This window comes from Cherax quadricarinatus, chromosome 98 (genome assembly GCF_038502225.1).
Source record: "Cherax quadricarinatus isolate ZL_2023a chromosome 98, ASM3850222v1, whole genome shotgun sequence".
NCBI classification, from domain to species: Eukaryota; Metazoa; Arthropoda; class Malacostraca; order Decapoda; family Parastacidae; genus Cherax; species Cherax quadricarinatus.
Genome location: NC_091389.1, coordinates 7,855,063 through 7,873,922, shown reverse-complemented (window position 1 = coordinate 7,873,922; position 18,860 = coordinate 7,855,063). Strand labels below are relative to the sequence as shown.

The window sequence follows — 18,860 nt, the reverse complement described above, 5'->3', positions numbered from 1 at the left end:
TATGCTTGTACATGTATGTGTAGTGTGACCTAAGTGTAAGTAGAAGTAGCAAGATGTACCTGAAATCTTGCATGTGTATGAGACAGAAAAAACGACACCAGCAATCCTACCATCATGTAAAACAATTACAGGCTTTCGCTTTACACTCACTTGGCAGGACGGTACTACCTCCCTGGGTGGTTGCTGTCTACCAACCTGCTACCACAGGACAGTAGTACCTCCCTGGGCAGTTGCTGTCTACCAACCTACTACCACAGGATGGTAGTACCTCCCTGGGTGGTTGCTGTCTACCAACCTACTACCACAGGATGGTAGTACCTCCCTGGGCGGTTGCTGTCTACCAACCTACTACCACAGGATGGTAGTACCTCCCTGGGCGGTTGCTGTCTACCAACCTACTACCACAGGATGGTAGTACCTCCCTGGGTGGTTGCTGTCTACCAACCTACTACCACAGGACAGTAGTACCTCCCTGGGTGGTTGCTGTCTACCAGCCTACTACCACAGGATGGTAGCACCTCCCTGGGTGGTTGCTGTCTACCAACCTACTACCACAGGACAGTAGTACCTCCCTGGGTGGTTGCTGTCTACCAACCTACTACCACAGGACAGTAGTACCTCCCTGGGTGGTTTTTGTCTACCAACCTACTACCACAGGACAGTAGTACCTCCCTGGGTGGTTGTTGTCTACCAACCTACTACCACAGGACAGTAGTACCTCCCTGGGTTGTTGTCTACCAACCTACTACCACAGGATGGTAGTACCTCCCTGGGTGGTTGTTGTCTACCAACCTACTACCACAGGATGGTAGTACCTCCCTGGGTGGTTGTTGTCTACCAACCTACTACCACAGGATGGTAGTACCTCCCTGGGTGGTTGTTGTCTACCAACCTACTACCACAGGACAGTAGAACCTCCCTGGGTGGTTGTTGTCTACCAACCTACTACCACAGGACAGTAGTACCTCCCTGGGTGGTTGCTGTCTACCAACCTACTACCACAGGATGGTATTACCTCCCTGGGTGGTTGCTGTCTACCAACCTACTACCACAGGATGGTAGTACCTCCCTGGGTGGTTGCTGTCTACCAACCTACTACCACAGGATGGTAGCACCTCCCTGGGTGGTTGTTGTCTACCAACCTACTACCACAGGACGGTAGTACCTCCCTGGGTGGTTGCTGTCTACCAGCCTTCTACCACAGGACGGTAGTACCTCCCTGGGTGGTTGCTGTCTACCAGCCTACTACCACAGGATGGTAGCACCTCCCTGGGTGGTTGCTGTCTACCAACCTACTACCACAGGACAGTAGTACCTCCCTGGGTGGTTGCTGTCTACCAACCTACTACCACAGGACAGTAGTACCTTCCTGGGTGGTTGTTGTCTACCAATCTACTACCTCAGGACAGTAGTACCTCCCTGGGTGGTTGTTGTCTACCAACCTACTACCACAGGACAGTAGTACCTCCCTGGGTGGTTGTTGTCTACCAACCTACTACCACAGGATGGTAGTACCTCCCTGGGTGGTTGTTGTCTACCAACCTACTACCACAGGACAGTAGAACCTCCCTGGGTGGTTGTTGTCTACCAACCTACTACCACAGGACAGTAGTACCTCCCTGGGTGGTTGCTGTCTACCAACCTACTACCACAGGATGGTAGTACCTCCCTGGGTGGTTGCTGTCTACCAACCTACTACCACAGGACAGTAGTACCTCCCTGGGTGGTTGCTGTCTACCAACCTACTACCACAGGATGGTAGTACCTCCCTGGGTGGTTGCTGTCTACCAACCTACTACCACAGGATGGTAGTACCTCCCTGGGTGGTTGCTGTCTACCAACCTACTACCACAGGATGGTAGTGCCTCCCTGGGTGGTTGTTGTCTACCAACCTACTACCACAGGATGGTAGTACCTCCCTGGGTGGTTGCTGTCTACCAACCTACTACCACAGGATGGTAGTGCCTCCCTGGGTGGTTGCTGTCTACCAACCTACTACCACAGGACGTTGTTGACTTCAGAAAAATATTCTCTACCATTTTATAAGAAAAACAAAATTCTGGACTCCAAAAGGGTTAAATCTGTGAATGGTTTGATAATGTGTCTTAAATCTGTGAATTATTTTAATGTCTTATACACGTATGTGAATGTTTTGATAGTGCAGTGGTACCCTGTGTTTCGTACAGCTCCCAACTTCAACAATTATGTAAGTGTATTTTTGTAAGTGCTTTTGTAAGTGCATTTTTGGGGTTCTGAAATAGGCTAATCTAATTTATATTATTCCTTATGGGAACAGATATGTTCGGTAATGGCACTCGAACAGACTTCTGGAACGAATTATGGCCGAAACTTGGGATTCCTCTGTAAACAGTAAGATGGACCCTATCGTGAAATATACCTGGAGTATACCTGGAGAGGGTTTTGAGGGGTCAATGCCCCCGCAGCCTGGTCTGAGACCAGGCCTCATGGTGGATCAGGGCCTGATCGACCAGGCTGTTACTGCTGACCGCATGCAACTCGATGTACAAACCACACCCCGGCTGGTCAGGTACTGACTTCAGGTGCCTGTCCAGCACTTTCTTGAAGACAGCCAGGGGTCTTGGAGACAGCCAGGGGTCTTGAAGACAGCCAAGGGTCTTGAAGACAGCCAGGGGTCTTGAAGACATCCAGGGGTCTTGAAGACATCCAGGGGTCTTGGAGACAGCCAGGAGTCTTGAAGACAGCCAGGGGTCTTGACAACAGCCAGGGGTCTTGGAGACAGCCAGGGGTCTTGAAGACAGCCAGGAGTCTTGAAGACAGCCAAGGGTCTTGAAGACAGCCAGGGGTCTTGACAACAGCCAGGGGTCTTGACAACAGCCAGGAGTCTTGAAGACAACCAAGGGTCTTGAAGACAGCCAGAGGTCTTGAAGATAGCCAGGGGTCTTGAAGACAGCCTGGGGTCTTGAAGACAGCCAGGGGTCTTGACAACAGCCAGGGGTATACAGTGGTCCCTTGCTGTTCGTAGTTCTCGGCAATTGTAAATTTCGCCAATCATAGGGGTATTTTCGTATAAACATGGACTCGCTTTTCATAGGTTGACTCGCGAGTCGTAGTTCGTCCGGGACGCGTACCCATGGCGTGAGCCGTGGCGGCAGCCAGTCTGGCATTGTTTACTAGTGAGTGAAGGTCCCCTCACATGCTCCAGTGAAATATTTCATAATATTCCATTTATTTTAGTGCTTGCAAGTACTAAATAAGCTACCATGGCTCCAAAGAAAGCTCCTAGTGCCAAGCCTGTGGTAAAGAAGGTGAGAAATACGATTGAATTTAAGAAAACCATCATTGAACAATATGAAAGTGGTACAAGTGTGGCCGAACTGTCCAGGATGTATAAGAAACCCTACACAACCTTATGTTCCAAAGTGGCCAAGAAAAATGAAATCAAGGATGCTGTTGTTGCAAAGGGAGTAACTATGCTGACAAAAATGAGATCACCAGTACTGGAAGAGGTTGAGAAGTTATTATTGGTGTGGATAAATGAGAAACAATTAGCAGGAGATACTCTTATGACTTCGTTTATTTGTGAAAAGGCTAGGCAGTTGCATGAAGATTTGGTAAAGAAATTACCTGCAAATAGTGGTGAAGTGAGTGAATTTAAGGCCAGCAAAGGCTGGTTTGAGAGATTTAAGAACCGTACTGGCATACACAGTGTGGTAAGGCATGGTGAGGCTGCCAGTTCGGTCCACAAGGCAGCTGAAAAATCTGTGCATGAATTCCAGGAGTACATAGAGGCTGAAGGACTGAAACCTGAACAAGTGTTCAATTGTGACGAAACAGGCCTTTTTTGGAAGAAAATGCCAAAGAGGACCTTCATTACACAAGAGGAAAAGGCAATGCCAGGACACAAGCCTATGAAAGACAGGCTGACACTAATGTTCTGTGCTAATGCTAGTGGGGATTTCAAAGTGAAGCCATTACTAGTGTACCATTCTGAAAATCCCAGAGTGTTCAGGAAAAACAATGTTATGAAGAGTAAATTGTGTGTGTTTTGGAAATCTGATAGTAAGGCATGGGTCACGAGGGAAATTTTCGTCGAGTGGTTCAATGAAGTGTTTGGCCCTAGTGTGAAGGAGTATCTCCTGGAAAAGAAATTGGATCTTAAGTGCCTGCTAGTAATGGACAGTGCACCTGCTCATCCTCCAAACTTGGATGACCTAATTTTCGAGGAGTTTGGGTTCATCACAGTAAAGTTCTTGCCCCCGAATACCACTCCTCTCCTCCAGCCCATGGACCAGCAGGTCATTGCAAACTTTAAAAAACTCTACACAAAAGCAATGTTTCACAGGTGCTTGACTGTGACCACAGACACTCACTTGACCCTAAGGGAATTTTGGAGAGAACACTTCAGCATCCTCCATTGCATAACCCTTATAGGTATGGCTTGGGAGGGAGTGACTACCAGGACTTTGAACTCCGCCTGGAGAAAATTGTGGCCAGATTGTGTCGACAAGAGGGATTTTGAAGGGTTTGGGACTGACCCTGATGAGCCTATGTCTGTTGTAAAATCAATTGTGGCACTGGGGAGTTCCATGGGGTTGGATGTGAGTTTGGAGGATGTGGAAGAGTTGGTGGAAGACCACAACGAAGAGCTCACCACTGAGGAGCTGCAAGAGCTTCAGCAGGAAGAGCAACACATCGCAGCTCAGAATCTTGCTGCAGAGGAGGAGGAAGAGAGATGGAAGAAGGTGCCTTCTTCAGAAATTAAAGAGATTTTTACTATGTGGGATAAGATGGAAAGCTTTATGGAGAAACATCACCCTAACAAGGTTGTTGCAAGCCATATTGGCAACATGTACAGTGACAAAGTCTTGGGCCATTTAAAGAGACGCCAGAAACAGAGCTCTCTCCACAGTTATTTTGCGAGACAGGACTCCATTGGCTCTCAAGGTGGGTCTAGTGGCTTTAAGAAACAGAGAAGAGAAGCAACCCCAGAAAAGCATTTGGTACCTGAGGTGTTGATGGAAGGGGATTCCCCTTCCAAACTATAAACAATCCACTCTCTCTCCTCCTCCAGTCTCCCATACACTAAGAAGAAACTCCAGTAAAGGTAAGTGTTATGCTGTTAATGTTTCATTCATCATTTCCCATTGTATTGTTTATGTACTACATGTATATTTCATGTAAATTTTTTTTTTTTTAATACTTCTGGGTGTTAGGAACGGATTAATTGTATTTACATTATTTCTTATGGGGAAAATTCATTCGTAAATCGTAAATTTCATTTATAGTAACGGCTCCAGGAACGGATTAATTATGAAAAAACGAGGGGCCACTGTATTGGTATGTATATTACGTATGCTGGGAGGCAGTTGAAAAGTTGTGGGCCCCTATACTGCTTTGAATTTAGATCCATCTTTTTGAAGTGTATTTTAACTTTGTCCTGTTGTTGCCTAACTCTTCGAAGGTCCAGATCTGAAACCTGTCTAATAGTCTCCAAGAAATTTCTAAAAAATTAAAAAAAAATGTTTTTTCTTATGAAATTATAGGGAATCATTTATTCTAAGGTAATGACATCAATAGTATGAAATTTGATGAAAAACTCGCAGAATTACGCTCTCGAAAAGTTAGTAGTCATCATCAGCGATATTTATGGATCGGTGATTTCGACGGTCTGAATCTTATTTTAGGTCACTTGCATTGTTCCAGTTAGCATTTTCTTAACTATTTTTCTAGTATGTCTTCCAGTCTATTGACTGAGTACTGGAAAACAGCCCATTTTCTATTTCAACTACCCAGTAAAGTGAACAGACATCAGTAATTTTGCCAATTTCATAAAATTTAAAAATTGCCAATTTAAAAGTAGGGTCTAGAATAAGCAATACAGATGTTCCTGGCAATAAAACAACAATTTTCTCTGTTCATTAGGCACCTCCCCACGGCGTCTCCTATACGTATTATAATTGCTTTCCATTTTCAATTTTCGTTCTTAGTTAGGCAGATGTCCAGTACTTTCAATTGAATACCTAATTGTTTATGTCCAATATCTTCAAGTACCTAATTGTTTACATCCAGTAACTTCTAGCAGTATTCTGTGTATATCTAGTAACCTCTAGTACTTCTAGTAACATTCTGTGTATATCTAGTAACCTCTAGAATGTACTTCTAGTAATATTCTGTGTATATCTAGTATATCTGTGTATATCTAGTGTGAGTGTGGTGAAAGTGTTGAATGATGATGAAAGTATTTTCTTTTTGGGGATTTTCTTTCTTTTTTTTTGGGTCACCCTGCCTCGGTGGGAGACGACCGACTTGTTGAAAAAAAAAAAAAAAAAAAAATCTAGTGACCTCTAGAATGTACTTCTAGTAACATTGTGTAACATTCTTTGCATATCTAGTAATGCCTAGTATTATTTGGTGTATATCTAGTAACTTCTAGCAACTTCTCCTAGTGTTGTGTACATTGTTTATTTTTTTCCAGGTGATGAAATATTGCAACCGTTTTCACCAGCCCTGACTGTATGTGACCGAGGCACCAGTCTGACCTTCACTGACCCCAAAGAACAGAGCAACGACAACACCGACTCAACAGAGGTTGAGAGTCAGAAGGGCAAGGGGAAGAGTGCCCGTCAGATACTCTACCAGCTGGGTCAGTTGTCACCCACCTCCCACCATGTTCAAGGCAGCTTGGCGCATGTTATGGCCATCAACATTAAGAAGGAGGTTTGTAAGAACCTGGTATATAGTACCAGTGACTTGTAGTTACTAGGTAGTAGGTTGGTAGACAGCAGCCTCCCAGGGAGGTACTACCATCCTGCCAAGTGAATGTAAAACGGAAGTCTGTAATTGTTTTACATGATGGTAGGATTGCTGGTGTCCATTTTTCTGTCTCATAAACATGCAAGGTTTCAGGTACGTCTTGCTACTTCTACTTACACTTAGGTCACACGACACATGCATGTACAAGCATATATATACACACCCCTCTGGGTTTTCTTCTATTTTCTTACTAGTTCTTGTTTATTTCCTCTTATCTCCATGGGGAAGTGGACAGAATTCTTCCTCCATAAGCCATGCGTGTCATAAGAGTCAACTAAAATACCGGGATCCAGAGTTAGTAACCCCTTTATTCATTATTTTATACAAAATTGTTTACACGATTCATTATTGGGTCATATACACGAGCTTAGATTACTGTCTGGTATGGAAATACTTTCCTAGGCTTAGGTTGAGGCTTATAAGCAATGCAGGTGTGACTTGAACCTGCCTAGCATGGGCCAGTAGGCCTCCTGCAGTGTTCCTTAAGTGAGTGTAACTTTGACTTGCCTAGTATATGCCAGTAGGCCTGCTGCAGTGCTCCTTCCTTAAGTGAGCATGATTTGGATCTGCCTAGCATGGGCTGGTAGGCCTGCTGCAGTGCTCCTGTAGCAACCCCAAATCCTGAGGTGTCTCCTGGTGTCGTAAAATTTCCAAATAAAAAAAAAAAAATTTTTTTCTTATGAAATGATAGAGAATCTTTTTCCGATTGTAATGACACCAAAAGAACGAAATTTGATGGAAAACTGACAGAATTACACTCTCGCTAAGTTAGTGACCTCAGTGATATTTACGAATCGGCGATTTCACCCACTTTGAGCCCTATTTTCGGCTAATTCCATTATTCCAGTCGACCAAACTCATAGCTGTTTCTTTAGAACTCCTTTTTTTCTATCAATTAAGTACAAGAAACTGCCCATTTACCGATTTCAACTACCCAGTAACATGGTCAGAATTTTGCAATTTGGCCAGCTTCATGAAAATTAAAAAAATATGATAATTTCAAAATAAGGTCCAGAATGAACAATGCAGACATTCCTGGCTCTAAAATAACATTTTCTTTGTTCATCAGTCATGTCTCCAGGCCCCTCTGATATTACTCTTGCTTTCTATTTTGAATTTTTATTCAAACAAAAAATAGAAGATTTACTGTTATGCAGACTACTGCAGTATTGAAATAATTGTATAAATAACATCAACCCATTCATGACTGCATATTAGAATGGCTAGTTGGACATTTATTGGACAATGGCATCATTTGATTACTTTTGAACATCGGTAAAAATCAAACATTTCCCGTACTTTGAGCTCCATTTCCAGGTTCTTTTCATAGTAAAAACAATCAAAATCACCTCTATTTCTATAATATGTTTTCCATTCTATCAATGAGACCAAGAAAACGAGAATACCACCATAAATACTTTACAAAAATAGACCACAAAGTCGGCACTTTAATTAAAACAAAAAAGGTCGGAGTTTTTTTTTCTCATTATGCACTGCGTGCTGTAGGATTTTTTTTTATATGGTGCACACTAACCACATAGACCCATTCTCTCACGTGTGGGCCTATCAGCTTTCTCCTGCTTGATTTGAAACTGCTAGAATTTATGAGTATATATACATCAAAAATGGTGGCTCGTAAGACGTATATATACCACCAAAACAGTCAAAGGGTTAAGTGAATGTGACTTGGATCTGCCTAGCATGGGCTGGTAGGCCTGCTGCAGTGCTCCTTCCTTAAGCGAGTATGACTTGGATCTTCCTATCATGGGCCAGTAGGCCTGATGCAGTGCTCCTTCCTTAAATGAGTATGACTTGGATCTTCCTATCATGGGCCAGTAGGCCTGATGCAGTGCTCCTTCCTTAAATGAGTGTGACTTGAACCTGCCTAGCATGGGCCAGTAGGCCTGATACAGTGCTCCTTCCTTAAATGCATATGACTTGAACCTGCTAGTATGGGGCAGTAGGGCTGCTGCAGTGCTCATTTCTCAAGTTCTTGTGTAACCTTCAGCCTCCAAGATGCTGCGTAAATTTTTAAGGTGTACGGGGAGAAAAAAGTGTCTTGATGCTGTAAAATACTGTATCAGGAGGTATTGTCAGGGGAATACAGATTGGAGATCTGTGGCGCCTTTGTATCACCGTCACTTTACATCCTGTGAGATTGTTTACAGTAAGTCTGTGAATTATAAATACATTGAGAATCTTTTGTAGCGTGTATATATTTTTTTTTTTAACACGCCGGCCATCTCCCACTAAGGAAGGGTGACCCAAACAAGAACGAAAGACTTTCACCATCATTCTACACTTTCACCATCAGTCAGCACTTTCACCATCATTCAACACTTTCACCATCATTCAACACTTTCACCATCATTCAACACTTTCACCATCATTCAACACTTTCACCATCATTCAACACTTTCACCATCATTCACACAGTCTGTTCAGAGGTGCCCAGATATGACAGTTTCAATGTCACTCCAAACAGCCAATACCTCAAACCACTCCACAATACCGAAGATTCTCAACGTATTCGTAAGTCAAGGACTTACTGTAAGTCAAGGACTTACTGTAAATGATCCAAGTGTCTACTTATATTTACACATCTCTTTGGGCATCATATTTTGCTCCTTCCTCTCTAATATTAGGTACGTTTGGTAGAACCTTATTTAATGTGATACTTAAAATTCCTTGATCATCAAAATGGTATACAATACCGACAGGTTGTTAGGTTAGACACAGATAGTTCCTGACTATGGAACTGAACTGCTCCAGGCTGAGGGACTGACAACCTCAAATTCTACTACTTCAAGGGTGATGGACTGATTACATCGTCTTCACATCTCTACTGTTCCTGCCTACTTTCTGTATTCGACTGAAGAAGCCTACTGTGTAGGCGAAACGTTTCGGAATAAAGTTGTCTAACTGTTGCATATGTGTCTAACCTTTAAATTCCGTATCTACATCTATCTTTACATCTGTTGTTATGCTGATACAGTGGTACCTCGGGATACGAACACCTCAAAACTCTAACAGTTATGTAAGTGTATTTATGTAAGTGCTTTTGTAAGTGTATTTTTGGGGGTCTGAAATGGATTAATCTAATTTACATTATTCCTTATGGGAACAAATTCGTTCAGTATCGGCACTCAAACAGCCTTCTGGAATGAATTAAGTTCGTATCCTGAGGTAGCACTGTATTTACATATGTTGTTATGCTGATATTTACATCTGTTTATATGCACTCTGAAGGAGGGGTGTTAATGTTGCAGTTTAAAAACTGTAGTGTAAAGCACCCTTCTGGCAAGACAGTGATGGAGTGAATGATGGTGAAAGTTTTTCTTTTTCGGGTCACCCTGCCTTGGTGGGAATCAGCCAGTGTGATAATAATAAAAAAAAAAATTTACATCTGTTGTTTCGCTTATCTTTACGTCTATTGTAAGTCAAGTTGTGTTTTTATCTATAACTTCACACACAGGTTGAGTACCAGGATGATGTCCCACAGAGTCCACAACAACAACAGCAGCAGCAGCAGCAGCAGCAGCATCAGCAGCAGGAACAGCCACAGCAGCAGCAGCAGCAGCAGGAACAGAAGAGTGAATCACATGTAGACCATCATCATGATGACACTTGGCAGAATTTCAGCATACACGAAGCTCTTGCCTTCCTCCAGCCAGGATGCAAGTTGAACCTGTAAGTTACACGTGTTAAAACCTCTTAGGTTATAAATAAAACCTGTAAGTTATAAATAAAACCTGTAAGTTATAAATAAAACCCTTTAATTATATTAAAACCTTTTAAGTTATACACATTAAAACCTCTCAGTTTTGTCATTAACCCTTCCAGGGTCGAGAGGTCCTCTCCTAAACTTGTTCTCAGGGTTGAAAATTTTTCAGAAAAAAAAAAAATCTCATTAAAGGATAGAGAATCTTTTCCTGATCATAATGACACCAAAAGTATGAAATTTGATGGAAAACTTACGTAATTATGCTCTTGCGAAGTTAGCGGTCTCGAAGATGTTTATGCATCGATGATTTCGCCCACTGAGCACTATTTTCGGCCAATTCCAATGTACCAGTCAACAAAAATCATAACTATTTCAGTAGAACTCCATGTTTTCTATTGAATGAGTACAAGAAACCACCCATTTAACAATTTCAACTATCCAATAAAGTGGTCAGAAATTGGCAATTTTACCAATTTCACACAAATTTCAAAAGATGCCAATTTCCAAATAGGGTCCAGAATAAACAAGACAGACATTCCTGGCACTAAAATAACATTTCTCTGTTCATTAGTCATGTCCCCAGGCCCCTCTTACATTTCTTTTGCTTTCCATCTGAATTTTTATTCTCACAAATAAGTCGAAGATTTACTGTTATGCAGACTACTGCATTTGTGTAGAAATGGTATAAATAATATCAGCGCACTTGTGAAAGAATATTAGACTCACCAGTTGATGTGTATTGGACGCGTGGCATGATTTGTTTACTTTTGAACTTTTGGCAAAAATCGAACATTTCTGCTACTTTGAGCTCAATTTAAAGGTACTTTTCATTGTGAAACCAGTCAAAATCATCTCAATTTGTGTAATATGTCTTCCATTCTATAAAATGAGACCAGGAAAACTAGAATTTTTTTTTTTTTTTCAACAAGTCGGTCATCTCCCACCGAGGCAGGGTGACCCAAAAAAGAAAGAAAATCCCCAAAAAGAAAATACTTTCATCATCATTCAACACTTTCACCACACTCACACATTATCACTGTTTTTGCAGAGGTGCTCAGAATACAACAGTTTAAAAGCATATACGTATAAAGATACACAACATATCCCTCCAAACTGCCAATATCCCAAAACCCCTCCTTTAAAGTGCAAGCATTGTACTTCCCATTTCCAGGACTCAAGTCCGACTATTTGAAAATAACCGGTTTCCCTGAATCCCTTCACTAAATATTACCCTGCTCACACTCCAACAGATCGTCAGGTCCCAAGTATCATTCGTCTCCATTCACTCCTATCTAACACGCTCATGCACGCTTGCTGGAAGTCCAAGCCCCTTGCCCACAAAACCTCCTTTACCCCCTCTTTCCAACCCTTTCGAGGATGACCCCTACCCCTCCTTCCTTTCCCTATAGATTTATATGCTTTCCATGTCATTCTACTTTGATCCATTCTCTCTAAATGACCAAACCACTTCAACAACTCCTCTTCTGCCCTCTGATTAATGCTTTTATTAACTCCACACCTTCTCCTAATTTCCACACTCCGAATTTTCTGCATAATATTTACACCACACATTGCCTTTATACAAGACATCTCCACTGCCTCCAACCGTCTCCTCGCTGCTGCATTTACCACCCAAGCTTCACATCCATATAAGAGTGTTGGTTCTACTATACTTTCATACATTCCCTTTTTTGCCTCCATAGATAACGTTTTTTGACTCCACACATACCTCAACGCACCACTCACCTTTTTTCCCTCATCAATTCTATGATTAACCTCATCCTTCATAAACCCATCCGCTGACACGTCAACTCCCAAGTATCTGAAGACATTCACTTCTTCCATACTCCTCCTCCCCAATTTGATATCCAATTTTTCTTTATCTAAATCATTTGATACCCTCATCACCTTACTCTTTTCTATGTTCACTTTCAACTTTCTACCTTTACACACATTCTCAAACTCATCCACTAACCTTTGCAATTTTTCTTTAGAATCTCCCATAAGCACAGTATCATCAGCAAAAAGTAACTGTGTCAGTTCCCATTTTGAATTTGATTCCCCATAATTTAATCCCACCCCTCTCCCAAACACCCTAGCATTTACTTCTTTTACAACCTCATCTATAAATATATTAAACAACCATGGTGACATTACACATCCCTGTCTAAGACCTACTTTTACCGGGAAGTAGTCTCCCTCTCTTCTACATACCCTAACCTGAGCCTCACTATCCTCATAAAAGCTCTTTACAGCATTTAGTAACTTACCACCTATTCCATATACTTGCAACATCTGCCACATTGCTCCTCTATCCACTCTATCATATTCCTTTTCTAAATCCATAAATGCAATAAAAACTTCCCTACCTTTATCTAAATACTGTTCACATATATGCTTCAATGTAAACACTTGATCTACACATCCCCTACCCACTCTGAAGCCTCCCTGCTCATCCGCAATCCTACATTCTGTCTTACCTCTAATTCTTTCAATTATAACCCTACCGTATACTTTTCCTGGTATACTCAGTAAACTTATTCCTCTATAATTTTTACAATCTCTTTTGTCCCCTTTCCCTTTATATAAAGGGACTATACATGCTCTCTGCCAATCCCTAGGAACCTTCCCCTCTTTCATACATTTATTAAACAAAAGTACCAACCACTCCAACACTATATCCCCCCCTGCTTTTAACATTTCTGTCATGATCCCATCAGTTCCAGCTGCTTTACCCCCTTTCATTCTACGTAATGCCTCACGTACCTCCCCCACACTTACATTCTGCTCTTCTTCACTCCTAAAAGATGGTATACCTCCCTGGCCAGTGCATGAAATTACCACCTCCCTTTCTTCCTCAACATTTAAAAGTTCCTCAAAATATTCTCGCCATCTACCTAATACCTCCCTCTCCCCATCTACTAACTCCCCTACTCTGTTTTTAACTAACAAATCCATACTTTCCCTAGGCTTTCTTAACTTGTTTAACTCGCTCCAAAATTTTTTCTTATTTTCATAAAAATTTCTTGACAGTGCCTCTCCCACTCTTTCATCTGCTCTCCTTTTGCACTCTCTCACCACTCTCTTCACCTTTCTTTTACTCTCCATATACTCTGCTCTTCTTATAACACTTCTGCTTTGTAAAAACCTCTCATAAGCTACCTTTTTCTCTTTTATTACACCCTTTACTTCATCATTCCACCAATCACTCCTCTTTCCTCCTGCCCCCACCCTCCTATAACCACACACTTCTGCCCCACATTCTAATACTGCATTTTTAAAACTATTCCAACCCTCTTCAACCCCCCCACTACTCATTTTTGCACTAGCCCACCTTTCTGTCAATAGTCGCTTATATCTCGCCCGAACTTCCTCCTCCCTTAGTTTATACACTTTCACCTCCCTCTTACTTGTTGTTTCCACCTTCCTCTTTTCCCATCTACCTCTTACTCTAACTGTAGCTACAACTAAATAATGATCCGATATATCAGTTGCCCCTCTATAAACATGTACATCCTGGAGCCTACCCATCAACCTTTTATCCACCAATACATAATCTAACAAACTACTTTCATTACGTGCTACATCATACCTTGTATATTTATTTATCCTCTTTTTCATAAAATATGTATTACTTATTACCAAATTTCTTTCTACACATAGCTCAATTAAAGGCTCCCCATTTACATTTACCCCTGGCACCCCAAATTTACCTACTACTCCCTCCATAACATTTTTACCCACTTTAGCATTGAAATCCCCAACCACCATTACTCTCACACTTGATTCAAAACTCCCCACGCATTCACTCAACATTTCCCAGAATCTCTCTCTCTTCTCTACACTTCTCTCTTCTCTAGGTGCATACACGCTTTCTATAACCCACTTTTCACATCCAATCTTTATTTTACTCCACATAATCCTTGAATTTATACATTTGTAGTCCCTCTTTTCCTGCCATAGCTTATCCTTCAACATTATTGCTACTCCTTCTTTAGCTCTAACTCTATTTGAAACCCCTGACCTAATCCCATTTATTCCTCTCCATTGAAACTCTCCCACCCCCTTCAGCTTTGTTTCACTTAAAGCCAGGACATCCAGTTTCTTCTCATTCATAACATCCACAATCATCTCTTTCTTATCATTTGCACAACATCCACGCACATTCAGACTTCCCACTTTGACAATTTTCTTCTTCTTATTCTTTTTAGTAATCTTTACAGAAAAAGGGGTTACTAGCCCATTGTTCCCGGCATTTTAGTTGACTTTTACAACACGCATGGCTTACGGAGGAAAGATTCTTATTCCACTTTCCCATGGATATAAAAGGAAAAGTAATAAGACCAAGAACTATTAAGATAAAATCAAAGAAAACTCAGATGAGTGTGTATAAATAAACGTGTACATGTATGTGTAGTGTGACCTAAGTGTAAGTAGAAGTAGCAAGACGTACCTGTAATCTTGCATATTTATGAGACAGACAGAAGACACCAGCAATCCTACCATCATGTAAAACAATTGCAGGCTTTCGTTTTACACTCACTTGGCAGGACGGTAGTACCTCCCTGGGTGGTTGCTGTCTACCAACCTACTACCTATAGAAAACTAGAATACCATCATAAATACCATACGAAAATACAGTGCAAAGTCGCTGTTTTAATCCAAAAACACTGTCAAAGATATTTTTTCTCATTATGCACTGCGTGCTGCAGGATTTTTTCATAGTGCGCACACTGGCCACATAGACCCATTCTTTCATATGTAGGCCTACCAGCTTTCTCTCACTAGATTTGAGGGTGCTAGAATTTAGGTGTACTAGTATATCAATAACCCTGGTGTGTAAGCCGTACTAGAACGTCGGAAACCCTGAAAGGGTTAAACCTGTACATTATGCATATTAACCTTTTGAGGGTACAGACCCTTAATCAGTGAATTCTTGCCAGGGTCCAAGAATTTAAAAAAAAAAACTTAAAGAATGAAAGAGCCTAATATTCTGAAGGTAATTAAATGAAAAAAAACTCCGATCAGTACTTACCAAGATATAGATGTGTGTAGTTGAGCCTCGTAACCGACTGGGGGTAACATCAGTGACTTCCGTAAAGTCGCATTATCTTGCATTTTTGTTACCTTTTTTTTTTTCCAGTAACATTTGTGGCCTGTGAGTCCGATATAATGTATATATGTGTGCTCAGAGCCTGTAATTGTTTTACATGATGGTAGGATTACTGGTGTCTTTTTTTCTGTCTCATAAACATGCAAGATTTCAGGTACGTCTTGCTACTTCTACTTACACTTAGGTCACACTACACATACATGTACAAGCATATATATACACACCCCTCTGGGTTTACTTCTATTTTCTTACTAGTTCTTGTTCTTGTTTATTTCCTTCTTATCTACATGGGGAAGTGGAACAGAATTCTTCCTCCGTAAGCCATGCGTGTTGTAAGAGGCGACTAAAATGCCAGGAGTAAGGGGCTAGTAACCCTTTCTCCTTTATACATTACTAAATTTAAAAAGAGAAACTTTTGTTTTTCTTTTTGGGCCACCCTGCCTTGGTGGGATACGGCCGATTTGTTGAAAGAAAGAAAGAAAAGATGTTTGCTGATTGTATTCAACACAATAACAGCGCTAATATTTTTTTATTTTATTAACACACTGGCCGATTCCCACCAAGGCAGGGTGGGCCGAAAAAGAAAAACTTTCACCATCATTCACTCCATCACTGTCTTGCCAGAAGGGTGCTTTACACTACAGTTTTTAAACTGCAACATTAACACCCCTCCTTCATATTGTCATCATTATATTGTTTGCAAAACTTGTTTACACAAACAGGTAAAAATGTTGCATATTACTAATATTCTATTATATACAGTGGAACCTGGGTTTTCGTATGCCCTAGTCTCTATGTAAAACTATAGTTAATCTCTATAAAATGTATTTTTTTTTTAATATTTTTGGGTGTCTGGAATGGATTAATTGGATTTACATTATTTCTTATGGGAAATATTAACAAAAAATACATTTTATAGAGAGTAACTATAGTTTTGCATAAAGACTAGGGCATACGAAAACCCAGGTTCCACTGTACTGAAATGTGTACAGTCAATGGACATGTTCCTACAACTGCTGCAGTCTGTGGAAGTCTTTGATACATGGTGTCATGTACAGTGGTGTCTTACATTCCTCACACATAAATGAGTGTTTCTGTTTTTGTGGCTGTTGTTTTGTATATGCATGGACATACAGTGGACCCCCGACTAATGAAGGCATCGTCTAACGATAAATTCGACTAATGAAGCGTTTGAGCGTAAAAATTTTGGCCCGACCAACGATGAAAAACTCGACCAACACGATTCGTCCCAAACGCGTCCACATGTCCCGTCTGGCCTGAGCACACCTTAGCTGCATTGTCCTCAGTTAGTGTGCCAGTGTTTACAAACCAGTGTGGTCGCATCCACGCATACATTCGGTACATTTTGTGTTATTCCAGTGTTTTTAGTGCTAGTAACTGCAAAATAAGCCACCATGGGCCCAAAGAAAGCTTCTAGTGCCAACTCTGTGGTAAAAAGGGTGAGAATTACAATTGAAATGAAGATCATCACAAAGTATGACACTGGAGTGCGTGTCTCCGAGCTGGCCAGGTTGTATAACAAACCCTAATCAACCATCGCCACTATCTTGGCCAACAGAAAGGCAATCAAGGAAGCTGTTGTTGCAAAAGGTGCAAGTATGTTTTTGAAACACAGATCGCAAGTAGTCAAAGATGTTGAGAGACTGTTATTGGTGTGGATAAATGAAAAACAGATATCAGGAGATAGCATCTCTCAAGTGATCATATGTGAAAAAGCAAGGCAGTTGCATGACGATTTAATTAAAAATAAATGTAAAGGGTCATTTATTCTTCATTACACAATATACATATGTATACTTCCAGCAGGCATGCGTGAGCGTGTTTGATAGGAGTGAATGGAGACAAATGGTTTTTAATACTTGACGTGCTGTTGGAGTGTGAGCAAAGTAACATTTATGAAGGGATTCAGGGAAACCGGCAGGCCAGTCTTGAGTCCTGGAGATGGGAAGTACAGTGCCTGCACTCTGAAGGAGGGGTGTTAATGTTGCAGTTTAAAAACTATAGTGTAAAGCACCCTTCTGGCAAGACAGTGATGGAGTGAATGATGGTGAAAGTTTTTCTTTTTCGGGCCACCTTGCCTTGGTGGGAATCGGCCAGTGTGATAATAATAAAATAATAAACATATGTATACATGTATTGTGCATGTATCCTTCTGTTTGTGTGTAGGAAATTGTATATTTCATGTGATAAATTTTTTTTTTTATACTTTTGGATGTCTTGAACGGATTAATTTGATTTCCATTATTTCTTATGGGGAAAAATAATTCGACTAACGATAATTTCGTCTAACGATGAGCTCTCTGGAATGGATTAATATCGTTGGTTGAGGGTCCACTGTAATATCTTTTATGAGGTCATTTCTTCTTAAATAACAAAAAAAAGGCACAATACAGTGACTGGAATGATACACAAATAACCCGCACATAAAAGAGAGAAGCTTACGACGACGTTTCGGTCCGACTTGGACCATTTACGTGCGGGTTATTTGTGTAACATTTCTTCTTAGCTGAAGGCAGTTGTATTAGGAAGTGATCACCTTCAAGCCTCAAACCAGTGGGTAATTGGTGATCATTTCATGGATAATAATACAGTGGTACCCTGAGTTTCGAACTTTCTTCGTTCCAGAAGGCTGTTCAAGCGCCGTTACCGAACGAATTTGTTTCCGTAAGGAATAATATATATTAGATTAATCCATTTCAGCCCCTCAAAAATACACTTACAAAAGCACTTACAATAATAAACTTACATAATTGGTCAAGTTGGGAGCTGTTCGAAAGTTGGGGTACCACTGTGTATAATATAACATCTTTATTTCTACAAGTACATGTACAAGGTATACAGGTCAGTTTTGTCCCAGGATGCAACCCACACCAGTCAACTAACACCCAGGTACCCATTTATACTGATGGGTGAGCATGGACAGCAGGTGTCTTATGGAAACACGTCCCTAATGTTTTCCAGCCGTACCGGATGGTTTTGTATAGCAGGTGTTGTGACCTGGTACTTGAATATTAGTTGTCTGATGACAGATAAACAAAATTCACCTTAAGGTGGTCTGTTGTTGGTCTTCATTTGGTACATATTACAGTGGACCCCCGCATAACGATCAGCTCCCAACTCGACCAATTATGTAAGTGTATTTTTGTAAGTGCTTTTGTAGGTGTATTTTTGGGGGTCTGAAACGGACTAATCTAATTCACAATATCT

At 41.1% G+C, this 18,860-nt stretch overlaps 1 protein-coding gene across 1 annotated transcript in view; it reads left to right on the top strand.

The window, feature by feature from the left end:
- The window catches only part of LOC128702493 (vitamin D3 receptor B), a 65,955-nt gene that overhangs the window by 6,670 nt on the left and 40,425 nt on the right, over positions 1 to 18,860 (top strand). Inside the window, exons 2-4 of the mRNA XM_070105414.1 lie at positions 6,186 to 6,220; positions 6,458 to 6,699; positions 10,271 to 10,485. Of these exons, the coding sequence (XP_069961515.1) occupies positions 6,186 to 6,220; positions 6,458 to 6,699; positions 10,271 to 10,485 (492 nt within the window). The remainder of the gene's footprint in view (positions 1 to 6,185; positions 6,221 to 6,457; positions 6,700 to 10,270; positions 10,486 to 18,860) is intronic.